The 27964-nt window shown below is 48.8% G+C and overlaps 1 protein-coding gene across 2 annotated transcripts in view; it reads right to left on the reverse strand.

The window, feature by feature from the left end:
* The window catches only part of frmd4a (FERM domain containing 4A), a 140233-nt gene that overhangs the window by 110835 nt on the left and 1434 nt on the right, over positions 1-27964 (reverse strand). The window contains exon 1 of one of the 2 annotated variants that reach the window (XM_035401782.1): positions 1777-1970. The exons of the other annotated variant lie outside the window; for it this stretch is intronic. Within the exon in view, the coding sequence (XP_035257673.1) occupies positions 1777-1809 (33 nt within the window). The 5' untranslated portion in view covers positions 1810-1970. Of the gene's footprint in view, positions 1-1776; positions 1971-27964 lie in introns of those variants that run through there. 2 annotated transcript variants of the gene reach the window in all.

The following is a 27964-nucleotide window of genomic DNA, read 5'->3' on the forward strand; positions in this document are numbered from 1 at the left end:
TGCCCTCCCAAATTTGTGCCAAACAGCAGCTTCTATTTCAGTTAAGTCAGCTGAGATCCACTGCGTGAACTGAAATTCAATTAATGAGAATTGGGGAAAAGGCAATTATACATTGTGATGTTTTTTCCATAAATTAATTGAATATCGGTTAATTTCCTGAAATGACAAGAATAGAAATTGAAAGGACCCTGAGCGGGACAGGGAGCCAGAGCAGAGCTCCCTGTGTACAGAGAGAGGGCTCAGCTTCAGCAGGAGTCCTGAGGCAGCCCCTGAGTGGCAAGAGGCCAGAGGCACCCTGAGCCTCACTGCCCCTCACTGCTCCTCACCGCTTCTCTTTGCACCTCATTGCTCCCCTCTGCTCCTCTCTGCTCCTCAGTACTCCTCACTACTCCTCTCTGCCCCTCACGCCTCCTCTCTGCCCCTCACTGCTCCCCTCTGCTCCGTGCCGCGTGGTTAAATCACCGAAGCGCCAGCGCGTGTCCTGGCGGAGCTGCAGCGGTGCGGTCGCGGGGCCCCGGCGCGGGACGGCGGTGCATACTGCACGGCGCGGAACCCATTAATCATCCGCCAAAAGAAAAAAAAAAAACCCGAAAAAAAACCCTGAAAAACACACATCGCTGCCCCCCTCACTCTCGCCACTCTCAGGACAGCAGCGTGAAAAATCCTGTTTTATCTGGTCAGCGGAGCGGCAGCAGAAGCCTCTGATCTGCGCGGGCGCATATTTATGAGGGCCCCGACCCTGCCCCACCACTCCACTCCCCACACCAGCGCTGGAATAAATTAGTACGCTTATTCAGGCTCGGTTTTCCGCGTGTGCCCACTTTACACAGACAGGAGAGAGAGAGAGGAGAATTTAAATGCACTGCAGCTGAGATAGAGGATCATAATGTTATGTGCACAGAACATAATTGCGTCAAAATGCCTTTCGTTTCCAGAGAGAGCGTCACGCGGAATTTAAAGCCGACAGAAATGCAAATGAGGACAAGCCCGAGCCAGAAAAACTGCATACTGGCCGTTACATTCAATTTGTTTTCCAGCTTTTTTTTACAACCATCAATTGTTACCAATCACCAATAAATCACAGCCTGATAAAAACACATCTGGGCCATTTGGTAGTGAAGCCGACCTATATTTGGTCAGCTGTCTCCATGGCACCGTGCTCCAGAGATACACACACAGCCTTATAATGCAATACAACATCAAAGAGGGGGTTTCTCCATCATATACAGTAAGCGCTGCAGGAGTTTCCTGAAGCCGTTCCCATTTAAGGGCAGCGTTAAAAAATGTAACCTCACGACAGAGCTTCTATCCCTGCTCTTCCTTTCCAAAAGGGGCAAACGGATGCTAAAACTGGCTAAAAGGCACAGAGGGTCGCAGGGGACCGTGTCCAGCTTCCCAGGGTTAAACCACGGCCATCTGAGTCCATCTGAGCACTGGACAAGGCTTCAGAGAGACAGAGCAGCTATTACCCCAGCCTATGGGCACAGGCACAGGGGAAAGATAAATAAGGACTGAGACAACCCCAATTTCACTTGATCTGCAGGGACCTGCAGCTATTCTCCATTAAAAAAAAGAGCCCCAGATGCTTTTCTAACCTGAAGTGCTCTCTGAGCCCACACGAAAACTGACTGAGACTCTTCCCCTTTCATTTTGACAGTCGTTCCCCAGCATGGGGCGAGCAGAGCATTCCCCCCCCCCCCCCCGTCACTCCTAGCAACGGTGCCGGACCCAACTTTCCCCCCCGGCTCTGGCGGCCGCGTTCACCCCGTCACCTACCCGAGTCCTGATTGGAGAGAGAAGCGTTTCCATCTCCGCTCGCTGAGCTCATTCCAGCAGGGCAGTATCCTTTCAGAGGGAGACCAGCAGCCTGAGCATCTCCACAGAGCGCGCACAGCCACGGCCACGGCCACGGGGAAGGGACAGGAGAGACAGCACTGTGTGTGTGTGTGTGTGTGTGTGTGTGAGAGAGAGAGAGAGAGAGAGTGTGCGTGTGAGAGAGAGAGAGAGAGTTTGAGAGTGTGTGTGTGTGTGTGTGTGTGTGTGTGAGAAAGAGCGTGAGACTGAGTGTGTGTGTGTGTGAAAGTGTGTGTGTGTATGAGAGAAAGCGTGTGTGTGAAAGTGTGTGTGTGTATGAGAGAAAGCGTGTGTGTGTGTGTGTGTGTGTGTGTGTGGTGTCTCTCTCCTTGCGGCTCAGTGCTCTGTGGCTGTGATCTCTCTCTCCCCCGGCTGCGTTTGCTCCCTGTTCCCTCACAAACGATCCGGCGGTTTCTCTCCTCCTTTTATTCTCCTTCCTTTCTGTGCTTCTCAGTCAGCAGCAGCTGAGCGATAGGGCTCCCTCTCTCCGTACTCCCACTCTATAAACCTCGCCCCCTCTCTTTCTCTCGCTATCTGTCTCTCTCTATTGCTCTCCCTCTCTCTCTATCGCCCTCTCTTTATCTCTCTTTCTCTCTCTCCCTATCGCTCTCTCTCAGTGCAGTACAACACAAAATCTCTCCCTCTGTCTCTGTAGCGCTTACTTCCTTGCTGTCACTCATGTATTTCTCTTTGCTCTATAATACTCCCAGTCACTTTTCCCTCCCTCCCTCTCTCTCGCTCGCTCACTCTCTCTTCCTCGTTCTCGCTCTCTCTCTCTCTCTCTCTGTGTGACAGTCCCTCCCTCTCTCCCTCCCATGCCTCTAAGAGCTTGGTGGTCAGGTCACAAAGGACGTGCTGAAAGGTGTTCGATGGGGTTCAATTGTTTCCCCACACAAAAAAGGGTGACTTCAATGCCTAGCAACCTGATCTCTCTCACTCTCTCTCTTTCTCCTTAAACAGAACCTGACTCACTGTTACCCCCCACATACACACACACACACACACACACGCATGCAAGCATGCACACACACGTGCACGCAGACACACACACACACACACACACACACAGAAGACATACACACACACACACACGCACACACACACAGAACACACACAAGCACACACACACAGAAGACATACACACACACACCCACACACACCCACGCAAACAGACACACACACACAGACTATCTGCACAAGCCTCCAAACTCCTGTCTTGTCTTGTACTCGGCTGCAGAGCGATCCACATGTTCATGTCGTTCCCCCCGTCATGAATCCATTACACACCCAGACGCTTAATCAAAGGCCCCCCAGAGGAGAAACTGACACACTTCACTCTTTACAGCGGGGCGGGGGAGCGCCGTTCAGCCACAAAGGCTGACCTCTGCACCGCGGCACCGCGACTCTGTGCGCGCTTTCACGCCTTTAAAGCCCAGGGAGGGCATCAGAGAGAGACGCCGCTAAGTGTCCGCCTTCATCCGCGACCTTCATCCGCGCCAGCTCTGTTAGCGGCGGGGCGGCTCGCTGTATCAGAGCGGGAGACTTAGCCCCGTTTTTTAACGTGGCAGGCTTCTGAGGAGCTCGTCGGAGACGTCAGAAACTGTGTGTGTGTGTGTGTGTGTGTGTGTGTGTGGGGGGGAACCTGGCAAACCTGCTAAGCCAAAGCCACTGATCCTCCTGAAGGGCTTTAAGCATGAAGAGAAAGTGACAAAGAAAAACAGAGGAAGAGAGAGATAGAGAGAAAAGAGTGAGAGATGGGGTTGACAGAGAGAGGACGAGAGAAAGTGAGAGGAGAGTGGAGGCTTCTCTCACCAGCCCCAATTTTAGCAGGTGAGGCAGAACAGTCCGGAAGGGGTCAGAAGCGACTTCAAATAAAACGAGGAACCCCTGTGCTATGTCCCAGGGGGGTGGGGGGGAGCGGACAGGGGTGCCAAAGCGTTTGGGGGCTCGCTGCGGGGCAGGGCAGGCATACGTCAGGCTCAGACGGGGGCTCATGAATATTTTTATTTTCACCTCTGAGCCAGTTGGCTGGTCGGCGGGAGAGAACACAAGAGCCCTCCTCCCCCGTTTGCCCCCCTCCCCCATTTGGAGCTCCATTACTGCTCTTTACACCCCCCCATTTCCCCTTCCACAGGTCACCACAATGTCAGCCGCCCCCCTCCCCACCCTCCCAAGCCTCACTTTAGTCCCAGTATTGCTCCCAGTCTCATTACCCCGGCGAGCAGCGGGGGGGGGGGGCGGGGGGGTCCAGGCGCGCGCTGTCGCTCAGCTGTCACACGGCGGGACGAGGCGCCGTCTGTGGCCCTTTGTACCCCCGCCGGGGGCCCCGCCCCGTCGCCTGTCAGCGGGACCCCAGCGCCTCGCCCGCCTCCCCGGCTAATTTGCAGAGGGGAGCCGACCGCGCGAGGAGCCTGGTGGCGGAGATAGTGCCCCCCCCCACCTCCTCCTCCTCCTCCTCCTCCTCCTCCTCTTCCTCCCACCCACCCTGACTGCCAGCGCTACAACGCTAACGCTGACACGCGGGGGAATCCAGAGCAGGACGCAGAGATGTCCGCGGAAATGTATTCCCTGCGCAGCGGGGTTTTCCGCACGCTGTCTGGAGGAATCTGTGCACACCGCCTCCCCCCCCCACCCCCCCGTGCGGGTGGTAATGTGGCAGCTGCTGGCTCGCTCTATGAGGTGATGGACATACGGCTGCAGAAGGACGCAGAACTTCCGTAGTGTTCCATTTTAAGAAGTTTACTGCTCCTGTACCAGTGCAATTACAAATTCTTTCAAAGCGTGTTTAAAAAAAAAAAATCCAGCAAATAAATTTGTGAGATGAGAGTACCCGCTGGGATTATCGTTCCGAAAAAACCTCAAACTCCAGATTTTGGCTGAAAGAAAATCAGCCGACCTATTTTTTAATTTCTTCAAGGGGTGGGTGCGCTGGGACTACATGACTGTACGCACATTCCCCCCGCTCCCTCCCCCCTCCAACTCTCTCCAGCGAGAGGTAGCATCCTGCTGTTCCCATGGCAACCTCAGTACAAAGCGAAAAGGCTCAGGCCGTCATGAAAACCTTTGAACTCCTCCGTCGCCTTAGCAACACCGCTGCAAACACGCCTCGTAAAAGTTCTATTTCGACACAGCTCATATATAATGTAATTCCCTTTGTTTTACCCCCCTGCAGGAATGTTGCCCCCTTCACACGTTAAGCTAACACGTGGTCAAAACACGGTTCACACTGACATCACACCCGAGACCATAACAGGGGCTGGCCCATGATCCGTACAACAGGCGACCGATACAGACACAAAACAGATACAGTTTTCAAAAATATTTAATCTCATTTCAGGGGCCGATAACTGTTTTTACGGTCTGAACGCACGAGCGGTTTTTGAAATACAGAGGAGCCGTGTAATTTGAAATCACACCGCGGGCGCTCGATCATTTCCCTGCAGTCTGGAGGCTGACCTACTTAAAGACTGAATTAGTTATTCAATTAGGCAATTTTGCTTTTGTGGAGGATCCAAAGGAGGCTGATTGCATGTTCCTCACTGTGGTCCAACAGGAATTAACAAAGACATTCACCACGATAGCTACAATACGGGCTCAACACAAGGCATTGATTAAAAAAAAAAAAAATCACCACCTTACACCATCTTAATTGTGATTGATTAAATGCATTGCCACTTTGTCATTCACAAGATTAAAGGTAACAAGTGGTCAACAAGCAGCACAGATTGCTTTAAGTTTCCCTACTGTGAAAAAATGTGAAAACATAATTTGCAGTTGCAGCATAAAAATGACAGGTTAAATTTACAAATGTATAGAAAATGAATCATGGTTCATATAAAACCAGAGCAAGGATGCCACCTATGCGTAATGTTGTGTCTTAGCACAGGTATTTATTTTTTTGAAGCCATTTAAAAGGGAGTGGGTTTGGGTATACGCTGTGAGATAAAGCGCGTGTGATGGCACAGTGCCCATGCAGCACAGGGAGAGGTGGCAGTAGATCACGGGCATGATTAGTGTTCAGGTAAATCGCCTGTGCAGCAGCGTCTGTGTCCACAATCTGTGACTCTCACCCCACAGTGCATCTGAGGAGCAGCTGTCAGTGACACAACACTGCTTACGACACATGCAACACACACACACGTACATGTACACACACACAGATACACACACAGATTTACACACCCCCTCCCCAACACACACACACACACAGATACACACGCACCGATGTACACGTCCACAAATACACACACAGACACACACACACACACGTCCACACACACGTCCACACACACACACAGGAAAGCGCTGCGTCCCAGTGAGCGGCTCCTAACACCCCGAGCAGCAGCAGCCGCAGCAATGGCGTAATTACCGCCCGGTGCCAATTAATTCAGCGGCTGACTCAGGCTGACACCCGAGCGACACGCTGCAGCACGGCCACACAATCAATCTCTCACCGGACTTACCGGCCGTCGCCGGCCAGAGAGAGAGCGCGACGAGCGGATCAATATCCCTCTCTGGGACTGCCCGCTATGGGCATAGCAGTGCTTTTTTCCTGCTCTCCAAACCTAGTTAGCCAACTCATTCTGCAATAATGACCAAATGCAGTGTGTACAGTAATGGCATCAAATGTGCTGCAGCTCTATAGTGTATCACTGCACAAACCCTAACCCAGAGTTCCTTTCCCATGTTAGATATTTATCCAGAGCGAGGCAGCCGGCGTTGCAGGACGGTAATGGGCGACCCTTAATTGAGCCTGCCGATTTGGGGACCGCCCCTCCCAGATGGAACGGGCAGATGGGTAAACACACTCACCGGAATGAAGCGGGGCCGTTTCCACCCCGCTCCCCTGTACCCTCATTAAGGTAATGTGGATCACCCCCCCCCCAAACCCCCCAAACCCCTCAGCACCACCTCCCCCCATCATAAGGGGGACTGGACGGGCGGGGGGGTATGGGCGTATGCCGCCCACGCCGCCCTGTAGCCAGCTGCTCAGCTACGCTAGCGCCCCGCTAACTCCTCTTCACCAGCACAAGCGTGACCTCACTCACTCACGCGCGCGCGCACGCGTGGCTGCGGAGGCAGATACGAGGGAGCCAATTAAACACTGCGGTTGCTTTTATTGTCGGAGGAAACGATTCGGGTTCAGGGGGGTAAATCCACACTCTGGCGATTAAGGAGAAACTCCCCCAGACAGAGGGAGAGGGGGAGGTGCCCGGAGTAAGCTGGCAAACCCCCATCAGCCTGCGTGGGTTTTCCCACACGGCTAATTGCTAAAAATGTACATTGCGGTCAAGCGCAGAGTGTGCTCGTGTGATGGCGTTGGCTATTAAAATATGACTCCATTTAGTTCTTGACATCAGAGGTGAATCAAGGGTTTCCACCAATCTCAATTATCCTTAACAATGAACATTAATTGTGGGAAACTACCAAGAAAAATAAATTTAAGTTGAGTTTCTGAAATCATGAGAACCCATTTATTACGATAAAAAAAAAAAACATTAATTCCCATGCGACAATCTGATTTCAGAGAACTAGAACGTAACATAACAAAGCATAATGTCGAGAACAGGTCATTCAGCCCATCAACGCTCGCCATTTTCCTAACTAAATTAGTGCTCCGATTACCCACAGACTAGATAGTCTAACACTGTATCAATACACTGTACTCCTGCCTCCACTACGTAACCTGGCAGGCCACACATTGACTACTCTCTGTGTGAAAACTATACTGAATACCGATGCGTAGCTATGAGACCTGGGTCTGTTGGCTTACTGGAGGGCACGGCGTCTGCTGTAAGCACAGCAACGGAAAGCCATAAAGTTCTCCTGAAGCCTCGCGTTTCTTCGGCCGCTTTCTCCAGCTGACGCTCAGATCCCGCCCGGGGTGCTCAAACGGGACGTTAGCAACGGCACACAAAAGCCGCCGGCCCTCTCAGGCGCTCCCCGCTTTCCCACAGAGTGCCCCCGCCCGCTTCGCCATGGCTACGACCTTGAGGACGAGTCGGAGGAGCTGGAGCCCCAAGGCCTGGACACACAGCCGAGCGAAGAGTCTGCCAAACGCTCACCTGGGGAGACGAGGCCCTTCATTTCTCTGAATTTTACTTGTTACAGGTGAACATTAAGTCCCACTAGCCATAGCAATTCAGGCTAAATTTAAGGCCCACCCACCATTCAGGCAAACCTTATGCCCCACCCACAATTCAGGCAAACATTAAGCCCCACCCACAATTCAGGCAAACATTAAGCCCCACCCACAATTCAGGCAAACCTTATGCCCCGCCCACAATTCAGGACAGAAGCCCTGTCCTTACAAACCCAGCTCCTGCCTCCAGCACTGCTGCTGCCGTTCATTTCACACACAGCAGGAAAGAGGCAGCCATCCAGAGCCTGGCAGAACCTCCCCTCCGGTTCTATTTTCTTTATTACTGCATTATGTTTCAGTCCTGCCACACACAGACAGCCAACTGTGCCCTTCACTGGTCTATTTCTGATTTATTTATTTATTTATTTAGCTTCTGGCTATCAGCGCTGATAAGATGCTAAGCCTGAGAGAAATATTTCAGCCACCACCAGCAGCAGAACACCCTGCTTCTTCAAGTTCATACAGCAAGAAATCCTTTAGTAAAATAAGAACACAGACCGAAACTGTGCAACTTGACCTTTTCACCACCACTCAGGTAAGGGCAGGGCAGGGCTCTATCCCCATGAAGGACATTATCCAATGAGACACCCCATGAACAGCAGGCACTACAATTAATAGGGGTGTCCGTGTGTGAAATATTAGGAAGACAGCAGATGCGGTAACAGTGACATCATTCCCCATCAGCTGATTGCACACCTCCCTTTGGTGTTACTGATGTAACTCATGAGGTAATTCGCACCATTTTTTTTTTTTTTTGCCATAAATCTGATTCTGCAAAATGCAAATTCCTATGGGAAATGCAATTTCATAAGATAAATAGTTCTCACTGTTTCTCACTGTGACCGTCTCACACTCATTAAGCATACAGGCTTACTCACACACACGTGCACATATATACACACACACACACACACACGAGCAGATGAACAAGCATACGGAAGCACATAGAAACACAGCAGTTATAATTTTTTTTAAACGGAGAACTCCATGGCGCGTTGTGATTGGGGGAAAGATCAGTGTCCCTGCAGGGGAGCGGTGACGCTCCTCCCCACACCTCCACCCCGCGGGTCGGGCGCGAGAGCGAGAGACGCAGCGCTGGCGAGACCCACAGGAGCCCGAGCTCACCCACCCACCGTTAAACGACCCGGACATACGGCGGCGCGGCCAGCCGCCGCACTTTAAAACAAACGGCAGAGGTCAAAGGGCAGGGGTCAAACGGCAGGGGTCAAGCCCCCGCTTTGCTAAGGCGGGAACGCCGGGCCTCCCCCAGCACTGTGGCACCCATCTAACACCACGTCCCGAAAACCGAACTCCGTCCACTTTATTTAACCGCCGTTAAACTCGATGCAGCCACCCCCCCCCCCCCCCCCCCCCCGTTCTGCCACGGCCGCCATGACGCTTCCCCGTCTCGTAGAGCGGCACTACTGTACGCTGGAGCCCCGATAAAGCAGGCGAGCGTTGCTCAGAGACCTCTGAGGCCCCCCCCCCCCCCCAGATAATGGAGCGACGGCAGCGGCACTAACTCTGCCTTTAGAGCAGAGAGACAGGAGGAGGAGCGCAGCGAGAAGTGCTCGGGTTGCCGTTGGAGACAACGGGGGGGGGGGTCTGAGAAAGCGTTTAAAAATGACAGCGGGCGCCTCGGCGGATTTGGCGGGGTGGGAGCGGGCTGAAATCCGGGCGTGTCCCACGGGAATGTCACGCCGGGCCACGGCGGGGTGCTCAGCACAGGTGGGCCCATCCATCCCATCCACCTGCACCCATCCACATCGTTTTTCCCGCCGTTCGCACCTCGCGTCTCCAAGGTAACGCGTTCCCCAACCCGTGTCGTCCTTTCTCCCCGTTTACGCTCGCGTTAAACCCGCCGTTGTTTTAGGGGCCGTTGTCGGACAGAATCGCCTCCGTTGATTTCCTCTGCACCGGTCTGCCGCTCCTCCACAATTAAAAGTGAGCGCTTTTACAAGCGGCCGCCACGGCCGTCGGCTTTTCCATCGAACACCTCTCACTGAAACAATAAAGCACATTCTCCATCGTTCACCGAGCCGACAAGCCTAAGGAAGGCGCCCTATAAACATGACAACATGATGGAATATATGGAGGAAGGAGCCAAAAATCACGCTTCGTGTTTGCTAATTACAAAGGCCTACAAAGACAAAGCGACCATCAGTAAATCATCATTTTGTAGAAATCAGCACAGAACTTCAAATATAAACTGTAAACTAATTTTTAAAAAATACAAATAATAATAATAATAATAATAATAATGTTCTGTTTTATAAATTAAAAAAATAAAAAGTGTAAACTGGGTGTGACTGGTCATTTGTGGAGATGCTTTCAGACAGCGCCAAATGATCATAAACAAAAGAAATGATGATTTACATTGTTATGAAGACGTATTATATAAGACAGAACCAGATCTGAAATGTAGCCATATTGTGAAGCCTAACAACAGACAGTGAGCATAAAAACGTCAGTAATTTATGTCGTCATAAAGCAACTATGACTTTGTCCTGGTTGCTAGGAGGGAGACAACCAATCAGGGAGCACGGAGGGAACCTGTGCATGCCTGTGTGCTCCTGGTTTATGGACACCTATGGGAAAATGTATAATTTAAACGGCTGCAACAGTGTCCTCGGAAACCACAGGAAGCAGGAAGGTTCAGTAAACAGAAATTTCCACACAAAGGACTCAGATTTCATCTGTATTTCAATTCGACAACATATGGAAAAGGCAACTATTTTTTCATTATGCTTTACCTGAAGTCTAAATAAAGGATCATGTCTGGTTAAATTATTATTAATAATGGATACACACACACACACACACACATATATATATATACACACACAGAGGCCCAGAATGACAGAGAAGACTGCGTGCAGCGCTGGGACGGGTCTACACCCTCATCCCCCCTGGTCTTTATTCCTTTAACGGAGCGTCTGTCTACAGAAAAAACCTGAGTTTATCGCGTCTGTGACTACGGGCATTTTAAGATACGCCATTAAAATGTTATCGCTGCGGCGCAGTTTACCGCTAATGAAGGTGCTGGGAAGAGCGTCAGGCCAAGCTCGGCGTTACAAACACGACTTCAAAATGAGTAACTATTTGATAAAAAACTAAGAGTGCATCTGCGAACAGTCCCCCTGGTCACCATAGAGCGTAGACTGCAGCACACTGCCATCTTTTAATGTGCACATTACAGTGCCCCTGCTGATTCACATTACCACGAGTACTCAGCTTATCAGCCTCCGGCTGCTCTTACCCTTTGAAGAGCAGGATTTTTGGGAATGTTTTTTTTTTTTTTTTCTCTTTTTCAAAATTCTAAGCCAGTGTTCTAGAACTCCACTGCTGTCAGCCACCAGTAGTGATTGTGACATCAGCATTATAAGTAGAACATTCTAATGGCATATTTGTGATCTCCCACACCTCATAAAGGGTTAATGCCCGTGACTGCAAAACCAAGGACACAGTCAATAGGGTCTAATAGTTTCGGGGCATTATTAGGAGTTAAGGCTTCCTGGAGTGCCAGATGTGCCAGCTTTGAAGCAGAGGCAGTGGCTGCCAAGTCTTTGTATTTTTAAAAAATGATAAATGGAAGTAAAACTACAGACTTACTAAAAATAAAGCTCAAGCTGATAAGGTGTGGGTGGGTTGGCTACACAAGCCTCCCAGAATATTTAAACAAGCAAAAGTAGTCTATAACCCTCTCGCACGTCTACAAGAAAATCAATTTCATATCAGTGGGAGAGCAGCTTGCTTCTTTCAAGGGTTTAGCAGATATTGAAACGCTGTTTTAACCGGAGCCGGTGGAATTGATTTTTTTAAACTGTTTTGACAGAACCTTCCTGATTGAGTTAACAAGAGTGTTCCAATGAACAGCCAGCCTGGCTGAAAATCACTCTCTTGATAAGGAAAAGGACACTAGAAATCTTTTTCTCCAATATTGATTTCGAAGTGTGTTTTTTTTTTTAAAGGGTCTGAATTATACTTCATATATTACCATCATTTTCTTGTCCTGGTAGATACACTCTTAACTGTGGCTCTTGGGGTTTAATTTTTTTTTTCTCTCCAAATGACAGCAGAAGGAGACCTGTATGGCTAACCTTTAAATCCACTGCAGATTTCACACAAGCAATTTCATTGCCATGTTCACTGTTTAGAGCACCTGTGGAATTTAATATGCAGAGGGAACATATTGCCAGGCTACGCACAGGAATAGCCCCCCGAGGGCTTCCATTCCAAACACACTCAACATTCTAGAATATTCTACATTCTATTACAGGCCTGCACGTTTTCTAATCAAATAAATTGGCAGATGAATGAATCGGCCTCGTATATCATCTACCTGCGTTCGCTCATAACGATGTGCGCAATGTGATAGAACAGAATCAATTACAGCACCAAGCCCGCAGTCAGCAGATTATTAGGTTATGACAGTAAATTTGAAATGAAGGAAATAAGACTAGTTCAGCGGGGTAGACACTAAAATAATAATCCTGTTCTGTGCAATTAGTTCATGGAACACCATGCACAACGAATTCAAAAGACTACGCACATGAAACAGACCCAAACACATCTTTTGTGTCTAACTGAATTTGTAGTGAGATGATGTCATCGGATTTATTTATTTATTTATTTATTTATTTTCCCGTGCTGGTGTTCTCGGTCCACATGGAAACGCTGGCGGGCAGATTTACCGCGCTCCGCGCCAGACTTGTCGGCAATAATTGGCTTTTCCCGATCGCAGCCGGTCCAGACGCCGTTTGTTCCGGCGGTGTCGGTGGCGAGAGAACCGAAGAAATTACACCCCCCCCCCCCTCCTCCCCCCTCCACAGCCGGAGTTTATTACCCAGCATCCCCTCAGGAGCGCGCACCGGGGACCGACTTTGGGGACCCCCCCCCGCCCCCCCCCCCCCCCCCCCCCCCCCCCCCCCCACCCCCACCCCCACCCCCAGCCCCAGCCCCGTGGCTATTACCGCACGAAGGGGAGCGGAACACATTTCACTCCCTCACCCCGCGGGATGAGCAGCCCGGCGCTGGGCTCGGCTTTATCTCTCCTCACCAGAAAGCGGGACGTGCCGCTCAAATCCAATTAAAGCACCCCAAAAACACGGCACTTCTCTCTCCCCCAGTCATTTACGTTACTTTCATCCACATTGGAGGCGTCTTTTTAAAAAAAATGTTTTATTTTTTTATTTTTTAAGTTTAATTAAAATTTAACATCGAACATAAAGGGGGGGGGAGAAGAAACGTTCATATAATTCTCAGAACTTGCCCCCGCGTGTAAAGCAGCGGTTTTGGTGACGTATCGCTGTAATAATCGACCCGGTCTTTATTCTCTCAGTCTGAGGAGAGACGCTTAATTGCGGCGGTTGGGCGTCTCTCTTTGTGCCGCCGCCCCGACCCGACGAGGCTCCGCTCGGCACGGTTTTGATCAATGAAGTCATAATCTGCCGCCGCGCCAAGTCCCGCCTCCTGCACCCCGGGACGGTTTCCTAGCAACCGTCGTCAGCGGCAACCCCCCTGCACCTTTTGTGCGCGATGCACGCGGCGTGCGGCAGCATCTGTGGCGTGGAGCACGGCTGGAGGCAGGAGGCGGGGTGCGGGAGACTCGCTTACACCCCTCAGACTCGCAGCTTCCAGGATCAACTATATCTCACAAACATGCGCGCACACACTCACACAAGCACACACACACGCAAGCACACACTTTGCACACACACAGGCTCACACACGCATGGCACATAGAAATGCATGCGCGCATACACACACACACACACACACACACACAAGCACAGTCATCATCATCACTCACACACACACACACACACACACACACTCACACACACACTCTCTCTCACACACACACACACTCACACACTCTCTCACACACACTCTCTCTCTCTCACACACACACACTCTCTCTCTCTCTCTCTCACACACACACACACACACACACAGTGCCATAAGGAAGCAGATGAGCGGTGGAAGTCACAGCGCTCTGATCGGGGCTCTCTGCAGACCCGTAGTCTCCCCCGGCCTAAAACAGCGCGGTTCCCCTCGTGGCAGAGTCAGCCGCGCGGGACGCTCTCGGGCCTCTCCTGGGAGCGGCGGCCCGGCTCTGAGATTAGGAGCACGGAAGAGGCCCCCCCGACTCTCAGCCTGGTGCTCGTTCGGCCACGGAGCCGCCGGGACAGGCTCAGCCTGGCGCCACACCACCCCCTGCTGATGGCTTCCTCTCAGTCCCGCTCTCTGCTGCTCTTATAATGAGGAACGGAAGTGAGCAGCTGCGTGGGTTGGGGTGGGGGTGGGGGTGGGGGGGGCTGACATTGTCACAGGTCCCTCACCCTGCTCTCCTCCCCTCCTCTCCTCTGTAGTGTCAATCTGATGTCCATTTTTAATGTGGAACCGCTGGACGGGGTGAGAGTGGAAAGGAGGAGGGGGGCGGGTAAATAATAAAGGCAGCCATTTCATCACTTCTGTTCCCCAGGGCTTGTCCTGGCCGCAGTGGTCCTGTAAGACCCCCATTAAAAACGTTAGACGGGCTCTACTGATTGACTGTGCGCTGGTGTGCCGTGAAACAGAACGCATCATTAAAAGGAAACTCAACAGAAAATTTAATGCTCCACGCTTATTACCTCACCAGCACACTGCAGCTTGCATAAACCATCTGTGTGGCTAACATTATTTTACACACACACACACACACACACACACACACACACACACTGCAGGGAATGAGAGCTGAGAAATATAGCAGTTACACATGATAACATATCACTAAACTTCTAAGGACAAAAAACAAAAAATGCAAATATCAGATGGTGCAGGCTGCCAGTTCATATCTCAGAGAGAGGCATAGCCGGGTCCCATACAATTTCAGGAAAGAAGAGTGGGAGGGGCCTAGCCAACTCAACAGCAACGGCGGTGTGAGAGAGAAACGTGTAATAACCGCACAGGCATGGGCGTGCGCCTTTCACACGGCTATTAGGGCTCACAACCGTTTAATCTGAGAGCTTTTCCCCACGTTTTTATCGACTGCTCCGAACACGTAGAACACAGAGAGAAACCGATTACAGAGACTGTGTTGCGCCGCGTTCCGGGGGGCAAAAAGCACTGCCTTATCACAAATTCATTACGGCTGTAGGGTTTTTGGAAAATAATTAATACCTCAGAGTGGCCACGTAATCAGAGTGGAGGCGCTTGTGGCAGGCGTTCGCATCACATCTGTCAATCATTAAATTCTCCTTATCCCCAGAATCGCTCAAATATTCATTAACGTTACGCAGAGCAGTGCCATCTTTCATTGATGAGCGACGCGACTGAAAAAAACAAAGGGGAACGCGGCTACAGGAGACCAGACTCCGGGGATCTCGGAGATCGGCGGATCCCGCCGTGAGCACATCGCGTGAAATCAAAACTCAATCTCCGTTCGTATCGACGGGCGCGATGGAGAACTCAACGGACGCCGCTCTGGCAACTGAAAACCCAGACGGAGACCGGCCGAGGCTTTTCGATTGGCTCGCCGTTGCCCCCCCCAGCAAATATCAGTGTGTTTAAGCGTTGCTTCAGGCTAAGGGAAGAACGCCGCCGTTTACCCAGCGCTGTAATGAGCAGAGCAGCCCAGGTTCCAGAAGCAAGGCAACGATCGGGGGGTTTATAAATCAAGCCGGTACGACCTTTACAGGTCGATAGGAATGCTATTACTAGCGCTAGCGCCGCCGCCGCCGCCGCTGACCATTCATCAGGGGCCCGCGGCGCACGTGGCCACACGCAGGGCACCAATCACAGGACAGATTTACTGACCCCCAACTTCCTCTACAGCCTCTTTTAAAATATATATACTTTCACAGCAAAACGATGAGGCAGGGGAACGCCAGGCCGCAACCTGTTTTACTGCTTACAAGGAACCAAGATGCGTCGCCTTTGTGAAAGAGCCGGTCTTAAAATGGCCGCAGGGCACGTCGGTCTGCCAGGCTACTAAAATAACGTAAACATAGGGGCCACAAAACAAAGGGCAATATAGGCAAATGTATGCCAAAACAACCATTACAATCCCCCGATAATACAACCTGTGAACCCTAAACCCCTTTGGAAAAACTGCGTCGGCTGCATAAAAATGCCCACATGCATTTATATGGAGCAATTTTCTTGCCATTTTCTGCCCATAATTCTGGAAGCGGTGTTTTGTAATTCCACTGTAATTCAGGCAATGGCCGTGACTCGGATTTGCACTTTCAAACCATTTCACAGCATGGAACAGGGAATTTTATTTTTAAAAACCTGGGGTTAATGGCTATTCGCTATTGAAATGCATCGGCTGTCTGAGACCTGTTTGTCTCCAGTGTTTTCACATTTCACGCGTACAGCAGTAAATACATAAGCCATCAGAGAAGGATTTATAATGCCGAGTGGACTGCAGTGCATGTGACCTGCGCGCTTGATATTAATCAGCTGGAACACGCACTGTTCTGTCTGTCGGCTTTTTCGCACCGAATGCAAATGAATGATCGTCACAGCAGGGGCAAAATGGTATTTACGCAGCATCAGCAACAAAAAAAGACCCGGTGCGTTTCATTCTTTCCTTGGGGGAGTGCTTAGGGGAAAAAAAACGACCTTTAAAAAAAAACAAAAAAGAAAAGTAATCCCATTTGTCAAGATGACCCTCGACCTGCTCAAATCAACAAGGTTTCATCTGAGATGAAAAAGGAGCAGGCGCCTGCAATAAGGAAATGCAATAAAGCCAAAAAAGGAAAAAAAGCCCTTTGAAGAGCCAGACTGATGCTCTGCCGCGGTAATGACACGGGGGGACAGACGGAGGCATCTTGATTACATCTGATGCACGGTTGCCAGGTGATGCAGGATGCTGTTGCCAGGCGATGGTCAGTTTTGGGGGGGTCATTCTCTGAGATTGGCGGTTCGCCAGGTTGGGAATAGAGTCGCCTCTATTGTGTCTGGTTTCTCCCAAGATTAATTCCCCTCTGACGTCCAGGGACTTTTTCGTTGCCACCGTAGCCTTCAGCTTGCTTTGTGTTACAGCTATACTGTATCGTGGCACATACATTGCAAAATGCGCTATATAGATAAAATGTGGTTCGCCGATGGTTCGCCCTCTGCGTGACAGCCCAGGCCACGCTGGCTGGAACCGGTAGGTATGATTCGGCGTACCCCGCGCTGCTCCCCGTCCTCTAAGCCCCCCGGGGAGCCCGCACGGGCAAACGGTTACCAGCTGCTGGGGATTATTCGGGAGGGGGACAGCTGGTGCCTCTGCACGTTTGTTAAAAACCACCGGGGCGGCCCGGCGCAGCGTGGAGCTCTGCGTGTCCAAATGAGAAAGCGCCCCAATTCCTCAGTACGCCGCCCCGGCGCGAGGCACACGGAGGGAGGGAATTACAGGGGGATTTATTGGGCTGGAGGAGAAAATGACATGTAAACAGCGCCCCATGAAGGAGGAAGGGGGGGAGAGTGTTTAAGACCATTAGGAGCACCTGGCTTAAGGTGCTGTTTATACAGGACGGTGAATGAGGGTGTCACTGACAAACAGGATCACAGGCCCAGAATAAGAATCATCTGTGAAGGAAGCATTTCATTTTTGGTCTATGTGCAATCTATGCTGCCCTCTAGAGGCAAGAAATGAAAGTATTCTTTGGTCATTTTTTTTGCAAGGACTCCGGTACTTTTCCCCATATGCTTAATATATGGTTTTAAACTTAGTCATTGAACAGTTCACCTTGGTCTAAATTAACTCTTGTAAATTACTACATAATATCTCAATACTTATGTCATTTTACTTATGGAGAGAGGCATTAATTACTGCTTGGAATGTTGGTGATTAATGAATCCTTTCTCTGTGCACTAATTGCAAGTAAGTAATTGTACCGCAAGTCCTCTCTTCGCGCACTAATTGCAGCATACCCTGGAGCGTCAGTAATACACCTTAAATGCAAATGTACAATTTCCAGTCGTCAAGCAACCAAAATTCCAGGTAAGCATTTGGGAGGAGCACAGCATTTCTCTAACGCTGTTCACACAACGCTAAACAGCTCACACAGGCCCTTCCAGCTGAGCTCTATAGCTGCTGGACCCGAGGCTTGAAACCATTGGACGGATGCTCTCAGGGGGTCCTCTGCTAAACGCACCTGGTTTAATTGCTCTGTCAGCAGGCCCGAGCCGCGGCCGCAGCGGAGGGGCCTGACGGGCCCTGGGCTGGGAGAGCGATAAACAAAATCAGCAAAGGCGTCCGCGCTCGCAGGAGCCTGACCCTCCATCCCTTTCACTGCAATGCATGGACAAACATGCAAATCAGAGGGGGGGGGGGCGAGGTGCTGGAGGCTGAGTGTGTTTGAGTGTTTGTGTGTGTGTGCACGTGTGTGTGTGTGTGTGTGTGTATGCGTGTGCTCTGTTTTTACTGTTGTTTGTTTAAATCCTACTGTCACACAGGAAAGAGGTGCGCTCCGCCACTTCAAAAGCGATAAGAGGGTGCATTCTGACACTCTTGTGCTCCTTCTGTCTTAGTGTTCAGCATGAAGGGAAAGTACCTTGTGTGACTGTGCTTTCATGTGTTTCTCATACTCATTTTAAGAGTGGAAAAAGCCAAAAACCTCTCAGGTCACTCACTGCTGTGTGTAATCAGTGCTGAAAAGGTTCTCACAGTAACAGGCTGATTCTGAAATTATCTCCTACTCCCCCGCCTGTCCCAGATCAGATCTAGACCCACAAACCGTTCCAGAGAAACTCCTTAATAAGCCCAAGCCCGGCTGGCTAACCCCACCGGCTTTTAGCTTTCACCTTCAATTCAGAAAGCAGGTGAGCCGAGTTAACTGCTGTGTAATGAACTCCTCTAACAGTGAAAATCAGCAGACCCCGCCACCCTCCAGGACCGGGGGGGGGGGGGTTGTCCGCCCCAGAGCAAGGATGAGAGCAGGAGCATGGCGCTGCTTCCTAACACAGTTTCCCCTTTGATCCTCCTCCATTTTCCCCTCACTCCAGTGTCACCACACAGACATGAGGGCAAATATGAGCCATTTCATCGTAATGAATTTCAGCTGCTTCTGATGAAAGTCTGCAGGTCTCCTGACAGCAGGGTTACATAAGCCATTACGGTTAAGAGGGTTCTGTTACCATGGAGACGGCTGCGAAGCGCCTGTCAGTCTCTCCCGTGTGGCTTAAACGGTGTTTAACTTTGTGGGAGGGAGAGAAAAGTACGGGAAGAGTTTGCTTCTTTTTCGAAATATTTTTTGTTCTCTGTTATAAATGGTATGCATAAATGGAAAATATTCCCAATGTATGTCATTTGGTCTTCCTTGGAGTAAGATGTTTTGTGAACAAGAATAACACAAGAAAGAAGGAAAGGACCTGTATGAAATATAGAGGTGTTCAAATACTTTTCAATTTACATTTAATACTAAACACTTTGAAAATAATGTATTTCCCCAATACGTTTTTGAACATACTGCATTTAAACAGCTTCTCTGAGAGCATATACAGCTACATATACTTTTGAAATAAGCATAATCGCCAGTGTAATTGAATGCCCTCAGTTTTTTTTCTCTCTTTCTGCAGAATACCAATTTGAGGAAACATTATTAATCCTCTAGACTCACATTGGCAGCACTTAAAAGCACTTTTCCGCACTTTCTTTCAACACAGTCTGGCGTGAACAAATAAAGAAATGAAGTCTATGCCCTATATTGCCATCCTGGGTGGTGCTCAGTGGAGTTCCATTTGGGGCCAGCCCAAAGACTCCAATTCTGCTGAGGCCAGCCCTCACTGAGCTGACAGAATGCAGATTAAAATGGGCACAGAAAACAAGGCCAGGGGTTTAGGCCAGGGTCCACTCACTGTCAAGCATATTGCAACAAACGTAAAAGGCGCTATACAAAATGAACTTGATTTGATTTGATTCACCAGCCCTTGTGAGCCCCATCACTGCAAAGGGTCAGTCGCACTGATTTCAGATCAGTCTGTAAATCTGAGAAGCTATTCAGTCGCAATGATTTCACACAGCAGTGAGGTGAGGTGGTGTTCTGGAAATCAGCTCAGAAGCCTGAGAGGCTTTTGGCTTTTTCCACCCTTAAAATGAGTATGAGAAACACATGAAAGCACAGTCACACAAGGTACCTTCCCTTCATGCTGAACACTAAGACAGTAAAGGGCACAAGAGTGTCAGATTCAAGTGCAATCAGAAAGCACGCGCTCATACAAACAAGAGCGTTTTTAGCTAGCGCTGATGCATCGTGGGAAGTCTCATTAAACCAAGCCGTAACCGAACATACAGTACGCGTGCAGCAGGGTCCTGATTATAACAGTGCGTTCCCTTTTCAAACGGCACAGAAACGGTGTGCTCACGCTCTCTTTGAAGGCTCTCTAATTAACTGCAGGGAAATGCGTTTCGGGGGGGGGGGGGGGGGAGACTGGAAGAAAATGGAGTTTTAATTGCTTGAAGGACAACGGCGACCGACCTCAATTAAAAGGTAAACGTTTACCCTTTTCAGCCAGCGCTCGTACTGAACCGCTATGGCGCCTCACTTCTTAGCGCCAATTGATTTTTTTTTTCTCAAGGTGTTTCTTCAGCAGCTGTTTATATAGTTTGCTCAATATTTCTGTGCTCATAAGATGGAGGGAAGCACAGAGAATCCCACCGGCGTCTGAGGGTTTACTGCACGCGCTTCCTTAATACGGCTACTCATCACAATCATGAGCGATCGACTCTCTCTGTTAACGAGCACCATATGGCAGGTAGAGGAGACCCACTGAGGTATTCCTGCTTCCTACTGCACACACACACACACACACACACACGTACACCCACACACACACACACACACACGTACACCCACACACACACATATGCACACAAACAAGAGCACAAATGCACACACACCCCACACTGGTGCACAAACACACACCCACACACACACACGCGCACACACACACACACACATCCCCCCACACACACACACACACACACACACACACCCATCTCCATGCATCTGCTGTGTCTCTGTCTCGGAGACAGATGGCCTGAAATAGGTGCGCTGGCATTCTCTGCCTCTTTGTGTTTCCCTGCAGACTGAATGTTGCTCTGGTCCAGCACACAAACAAACAGCGGAGCCACCACTTCACCACGGAAACCGGATCTCCAGAAGGCTGGGATTTTCCACCAGAGATAATAATCCAAATGACAGCGACAAAAAACTGGACCTTTTCAAACTGGGGACACCGCCTGCAATCTCTTTTAAGGCTTTCTGCTGCATATATTCCTGTTGCAAGCTGGGCTGGATCATGTGCCCACCATTTTTTTTTTCCAATCAGACAAAAGGTCAAGCAATATTTCTATGGCTTTAACATTCAGGGAAGGCTCTGCTCTGTATACAATGGGAGAATATATAAAACAGTGCTAACCTGTCTGCCATAGGAATAAAAAATGGCTCAGTTTACAGCAGTCAAACACAAACTAAAATGACTAAACAAAGCCATATAAAATCACTTAAACTAATCGCTCCTACTCAATATGGCCAATCCCGATGCATAATCTGTTTTTAAAAGGCTGACTGAAATGCTGGTTCTTGGGAGGTGCAGCGCTGAATATGCTAATATATAAAATGCTAGCGTATCACCAGTGCGTTCCTGTTGTGATGCATTGAAAGAGCTGTTAATTTTATGCCGGTTCTATAGAAATGATTTGTAAACGCCGCGTTCCCCAGAGTTACATAAAGCACGCCGTGCCCTGATCAGGGCCGTACAGGACGAGACCGCACAGCTGACTTCGCTGGCCCAGCAGCCCCTTCCTGGGGTGTGGGTCAGACCTGGACTCGTCACTGTGCGTCTTAATTAGTGTCCTCTCTGCCAGCGGCCGCCGCCGAACTGGCAGCCTCCCAGTGCAAGCCCAGCCGCACGTGAACAGCACAGCCACACTCACTGCCATACCGAGGACCGGACTCTATGTATCCAAATGCTATTATATTTTATGACCAAGCAATTCATTTTTGTCCCCTGTAAGGGAGATGAGTTCTGCTGTTAATTCCAAGAACTGTATGTTCTACTGTGCTAAAACATACAATATACAATACAATATTTTTGATAAAAATGTCACTGCAACATGTTTGTGTTATCTAAGACACTTCTATTATGTCCAAAAAAATTATAAAAAAACTATCCCCAAAATTTTTACGCAAACTCAGGACTCAGGTCTCAGTCAACTGTGGGGGGAAAAATTGGGTGTGAACTGAGCATTTCCATTTGGAAGGCTGTAACACAGGAAAATTAGCATTCAAAGAGCTTATCTATCTTGGCCCTTAAACCCAGAGCTGGAGGAGCATGTCTGCGGCTGAGGTTCTTCTCCCAAACTGTCGCATAACAAATCTTCATTAATCTAATGCCGCCGTTCTGCCAGAGTCACAAGCCGGGTTTGTGTTTATTCATCTCTAGCTGTGACTGCGGGGAAATGCTTTGGCTGAAGTTAAGCAGCTTAGCATGGGAATGAGTTCGTATCCGCCTAAACCTGCAGCCCCTGGCCGAAAGCCTTTGTGACATCACTGATGTCTGTGACATCACTGAGGAGCGGTTCCGTGCACGGCAGCCCCTTGGCCAGGAGCCGCTGTGACATCACAGAGATCCTGGAGGAGCTGAGTTGTGCTGTGCAGCTACAGCACACAAACTCATGAACGGACGGCTGTGTCGGTTCTGTGCTGCCTTTGCACACCCACCGCAGTGTGCCAGACTTTCTGCACAAACACGTCGCTATGCAGCTTAACGCCAAGCACCGCTGCACTTCCCTCCACAAGAGTTTTAAGACTTCTCTAAACTTTCCTGGATTACTGCATCATAAGTTAAGAAGCTTTGAGACTTTATATCAAGAAATAGAGAGACTGAATGAAGAGACAGTACAACGATGCACAGATGATTTTTTTCCTTGCATGTAGCAGACAAAGAACAGTGTCTCAGAACAATCATTGCCTTAAGCCAATTATTTCGGTCTCAGTAATTGCAGAGAGGCCATCTAATATAATTAGTATTCAGAAAGCGTAGGGAAACATAAGGAATGTGATATATGAAGAGAGGGGATATTTTTTCCTTCTGTGCTGTGAGTGATGGTTTACTGACTGTGGAGCGGGGTGGGGGGTGAAATCCATAATAATACATAAATAAATGTACTGTAGATGAATAGGCAGCCAATTACTCTCCTCGTTATACTGCAGTGTTCACCAGAGGGAGGTCTGTGGTCAGCCTCAGCGTAGACATGGCCGAATCAGTGAGCAGGTATTCAGTGTATTTTTCCCATTAAAAAAAAAAAAAAAATGTTGTTTTTGTGGTTTCTCAGCATTGTGCCATGGGGGGCCACGACACAGCAGTAAGCGTCAGCTTAATTTAAGGCTGAAAAGTGGCAAACAGCGAAGTGGAGTCTCCATTAAACTCCTGTCTCTCACACATTAGGGAGAGAGAGAGAGACAGAGAGAGAGACAGGGAGGGAGGGAGGGAGAGGGAGAGAGAGAGAGAGAGACAGGGAGGGAGGGAGAGAGAGAGAGAGATGAGGAGAGAGATACTGTAACTACGGTTTGGAGGTTTCTTCTTCAGATCATACCGGTATCTAAGAAGAAAGAGTATTTATGATCAGTATTTGACCAGTCTGGTTGGAGGTCGTGTTAGAACAGACGGAAGTGGCTGGAGCGGGGGGGAGCGGAGGGGTAGCCGGAGAGCGCAGGGCTGTGTGATCATTGTTGCCGGGGACAGAGCGGACTGCAGCAATGAATCAAAGTGCTCCGCCGGCTTTTATCTGATCAGTGTCCCCCCCCCCTCCCACCCACCCCACCCCAGAGCTGCGATGTAATCAAGCGCTGATGTCATGTCTGGGGAATATCAGGGACCTGCCACCTGGAGAACTGCCTCCTCCACCCTCCACCTTCCTCTACCCACAGGCAATAAAGATGGAGGCCCTGGACTGGCCAGTTGCTATGGAGAGATGTGCTGGAGGAACAAAAAAAAGAATACAAATTCTCCATCGCCAGCAGCACAGCTCAAGCGTATCACCGTGACGACACATTGACAGAGAGGCTCAGGCATGTCACCGTGACGACACACTGACAGAGAGGCTCAGGCATATCACCGTGACGACACATTGACAGAGCGGCTGAGGTGTATCACCGTGACGACACAGTTACAGTGAGACCCAGTGCTGGACAGTGGGTGGTGGAAAGCCACACACACAGTAACACTGCAGGGTTTGCTGGGAAACCAACATTCACTGTGGAGAGCACGAGCAGTGCTGCAAACCCAAAGTAATGGGAGGTAATAAAGTCCAAAGGTTCATGAACTCTGATCATCCGTTTTTCATCATTGATAGAGAAGTAACTGAATTTTCTCCACCCTAAATATAAAGGAAATAAGGTTACCCAAGATGCACGCTGCTGGCGAGCATTATAACTGAGGGAAAACAGAGGCATCGTTTTCAATGATGTCACTCTAAGCGGGGCTGCAGGTTTCTACTGGCCGAGTAATCAAATCAAAGTCGGGGCGGGGGGGAATGGGAGCCACAGCCGTGCAGACCCAGTCTTCATGGCCCATTGTCATGACGATGCGTTAAAAATAGCGTGAGGCGGATTTGGGATGACATCACCAAGCCAGAGAAGTGTGCACTGGAAACAAAGAGGAGCAATCTGGCATCCGCTCGCTACCCTGACATCTGGGAATGCAACCGATCATGTCCGTCAACACGTTCCCATTTGTTTTTACAATCAATCAACCAATCGACTCAATAGGCACATAATTGGATTCTAGGCAACAGGCCATTTGCTTCTGAGCTTCATGTACATGTTAAGTTTTTTTTTTTTGTGAGTGTGTGCTTTTGTTTCAGTAAGACGGGTTTTTAAAAAAATAAAAAAAACATTTTGCAGATTGCTTTCCATGAACGTACTGCAGTCTGTTTCTCACCGTTTCACCATAGAATACTAGACGGGCTCGTGATCTCCGCAGTGTGAGAGAGGAAAACCGCAGAGCCGCTAGATGAAGCCGCAGAGATCCACTGAGTCATAATCGGACCTGACAGGACCTCTCCAGCTCGGCCGGGCCGGGAGCTGCATATTTAAGATGCAATTTCCCCCTCCTCAGGAGCCACAGACACGACGGGCGCCCGCCCCGCCGAGCACTGTGCATTACTGTACATTACAGGCAGCATGGGGGTTCAGTAGCTATGAGCCACGCGCTAACTTTTAACTTACAGAAAAACAATTAGTTCTGCTGCACGGAAAGACCCTGTACAATCAGAATAACTGTTTGTAAGAGTCTGATCTAAAACAAAGGTTATATTAAGCCTAATGGATTCACTTAAAATTTTAAATGCGTTTTTAACTTTTATCCTGAAATTGACCAAGTCCTTATACTGCCCACAACATGATAATTTTTCATTGCTTTTTGGAGTACAATGCAGAATAAAGCCAATTTACATTTGCACTCATCAGTAATGAGTCTAGTTTAGTGGGGATGCCAGTCATGTGCTACTGAAATAAATGTCCATGGATTTACTGTGGCAGTCCTTAGAAATTGCAAACTTTGCATAAAAAGAAATTGTATTTTCTTGTTTAGAAATTTGGAAAATATAAGAAATCTTGTGACTTAATAAACACTTGAAATATCTGGGAAAAAAGTGATTTCCCAGGGTCTTTAAAGAGAAAGAAAACAAAAGCAAGACTGAAAGGGGCACAAAGCAATATCTGATATAGAAATTTAATCACTAGGCACCTGCTGAAATACAGCTGAAGTCAACCACACATATTTCAATACCATTCCCAGAGCTGAGTGCAAAAAAGAAATTCACACAGGAATTGCAGCAATTCAAATATCAGTATTCAGACTGAACACATCCGCCATTTTACCACAGAACTTTTTAGCTATCTGCTCGAGCAAATTCAATTACACTGTGTGTATACCCTGCTGTGTTAGCCAACACATTAAGCTAAATTAGCGCTTTATCTCAGTCTAGCAGCCGGGCTATCAACCTTCTTATTTAGCCCCGGTGGCCAAACAGCCACGGAGATAATACTAAAGAAGGACGGCGCTGCACGGCCTGATGGGAAGGCAAGGCAGAACGTTCCGGTAACTATGGTGAGTAAGCTAGCTAACAGGGGGCCCGGGTTGCCCAGCGGGATCCCGCAGCTGGGCTCCTCTTATGGGTTCTGCCATTAACTCCCCTCAGACCCTGGGCACAGCGGGGGGGTGAGGGGGGGGGGGGGGCTGACACCACCACACCCCTACCAGCCCTCTGTGATGTCACACTGAGCCCTCTACACGCATAGCAACCACAAATAGCACCGATAATTAAAGGGGTAGAAACACTTTTGCAACAACAGCCTCATCCATGAATTGTAGGACGACCATGACTGATAGGGCTCTATTTTGGTTACACATTACTTATGTTCTGTTAGTGAATACACTTCCTTTTTTATCCCGTTTTAAAAATTACAACTTCATTATTCAAGAAGTGAACTTACATGGACCTTAATCCAGTGGTACATGTATTATTCACAATGAGACACACATTGAATACCAAAAACTTTGTTCACTTCTTGATCTTCAGTCTATTTTTCAACATGAACTAGAAAACACAAGATTTTCAGCTCACACATCAGGTGCATTATTGGTATGGACTTGTGCAATAAAGTGCAGACTCTCAAGGATTTTACAGAAGTGCCTTACCTTAAACAATGGTTAAGGTTAAGAGCAGTGCTTTTAGAAACATAATTACTCCACAATTCCCAACTGAAAACCAACACATCAGACCTGCAGCATTCTCTCCTTCATTAACACCTAACAGTGGGGATTAAGCATTATGTTTGGTTAGTACTAAACAAGAAATACTCCTACAATTAAATAAACACAGAACAATACGCACAGCGACAGCATTTCATAGGTGTTCAAAGGCTTACGTTTCACCATCAGTCAACAAGAATGTGAGGCCAGGACACAGAAGGTAAGACAGACAGGGCAGAAAGCACTTTATCGTGCGCGCTTTCACGCTACACATCTCACTGACACAAAGACATACAGAGAGCTTTCCTATTGGCTCAGGAGCCTCACTGACCAAATGCCTAATGAGCCAATGAGGGCCACCGTAGCCCTCTACGAACTTGGCACGAATGAATCAACAGATGCCAGTGCACTCAAGAGGGACAATAAAAAAACATTTTTTTAATAGTAGGAAACAGGCTTGCTTGTTTTTGAAATGGGAAAAGAGGATGTGGTCTCAATACACATTATGCATACCATCTCCCGCCTCCTGGGCCCATTGTTTGCAGAAATGTGCTGTGCATGACCATCAGAAGTTTTATTAGTGCTGGAATTGCTACTCATGTCAGGATAATTAAGGTTCCAGATAATTATCAGTCCAACCTGAAATATTTATGAGCACAACAGAAACGGAGCATAAATATTAATTAAAAATGCGACAGCCGATGAAATTCTAATTAATATTTTTGTTTATTTTACCAGTTATGGTAAGATTGTGAGAATATGACTGTGGACACTAGTTATGTCCACTGGGGCTATATTAATGAAAGAAGGGCTTTAATCACACAGAAGGGAACGTTTCCAAAACCAATAAACCGTAATGCAAATCAAGCACCCTGCTGTCCAAATAAATATAAATATTTATGTTTTTCGTCATTATTTTACTAACCGTAAACCAGCGGGCATTTGAAGCAAATATTCTAAATCCCATAAATCTGTATTCATCAATGCGCACACAGTGGAATGGCAGCCAGCAGGGTCGAGAACATTAAAAAAAATTATTTGAGACAAACAGAGACTGGTCCCGTGGCTGAACGGTTCAGCGTTAAGATGTTAACTGCAGTGGTGGACCGTTTAGGAACGCCAGGTACCACTGTCAGCAGCAGGGAAACTGCTGCAGTTCTGATACTCTTCAACTTTTGGGGCGGTTAGATGGGAGAGAGAAAAACAGAGGGAGCGAAAGAGAGATGT

This window comes from Anguilla anguilla, chromosome 19 (assembly GCF_013347855.1).
Source record: "Anguilla anguilla isolate fAngAng1 chromosome 19, fAngAng1.pri, whole genome shotgun sequence".
NCBI classification, from domain to species: domain Eukaryota; kingdom Metazoa; phylum Chordata; class Actinopteri; order Anguilliformes; family Anguillidae; genus Anguilla; species Anguilla anguilla.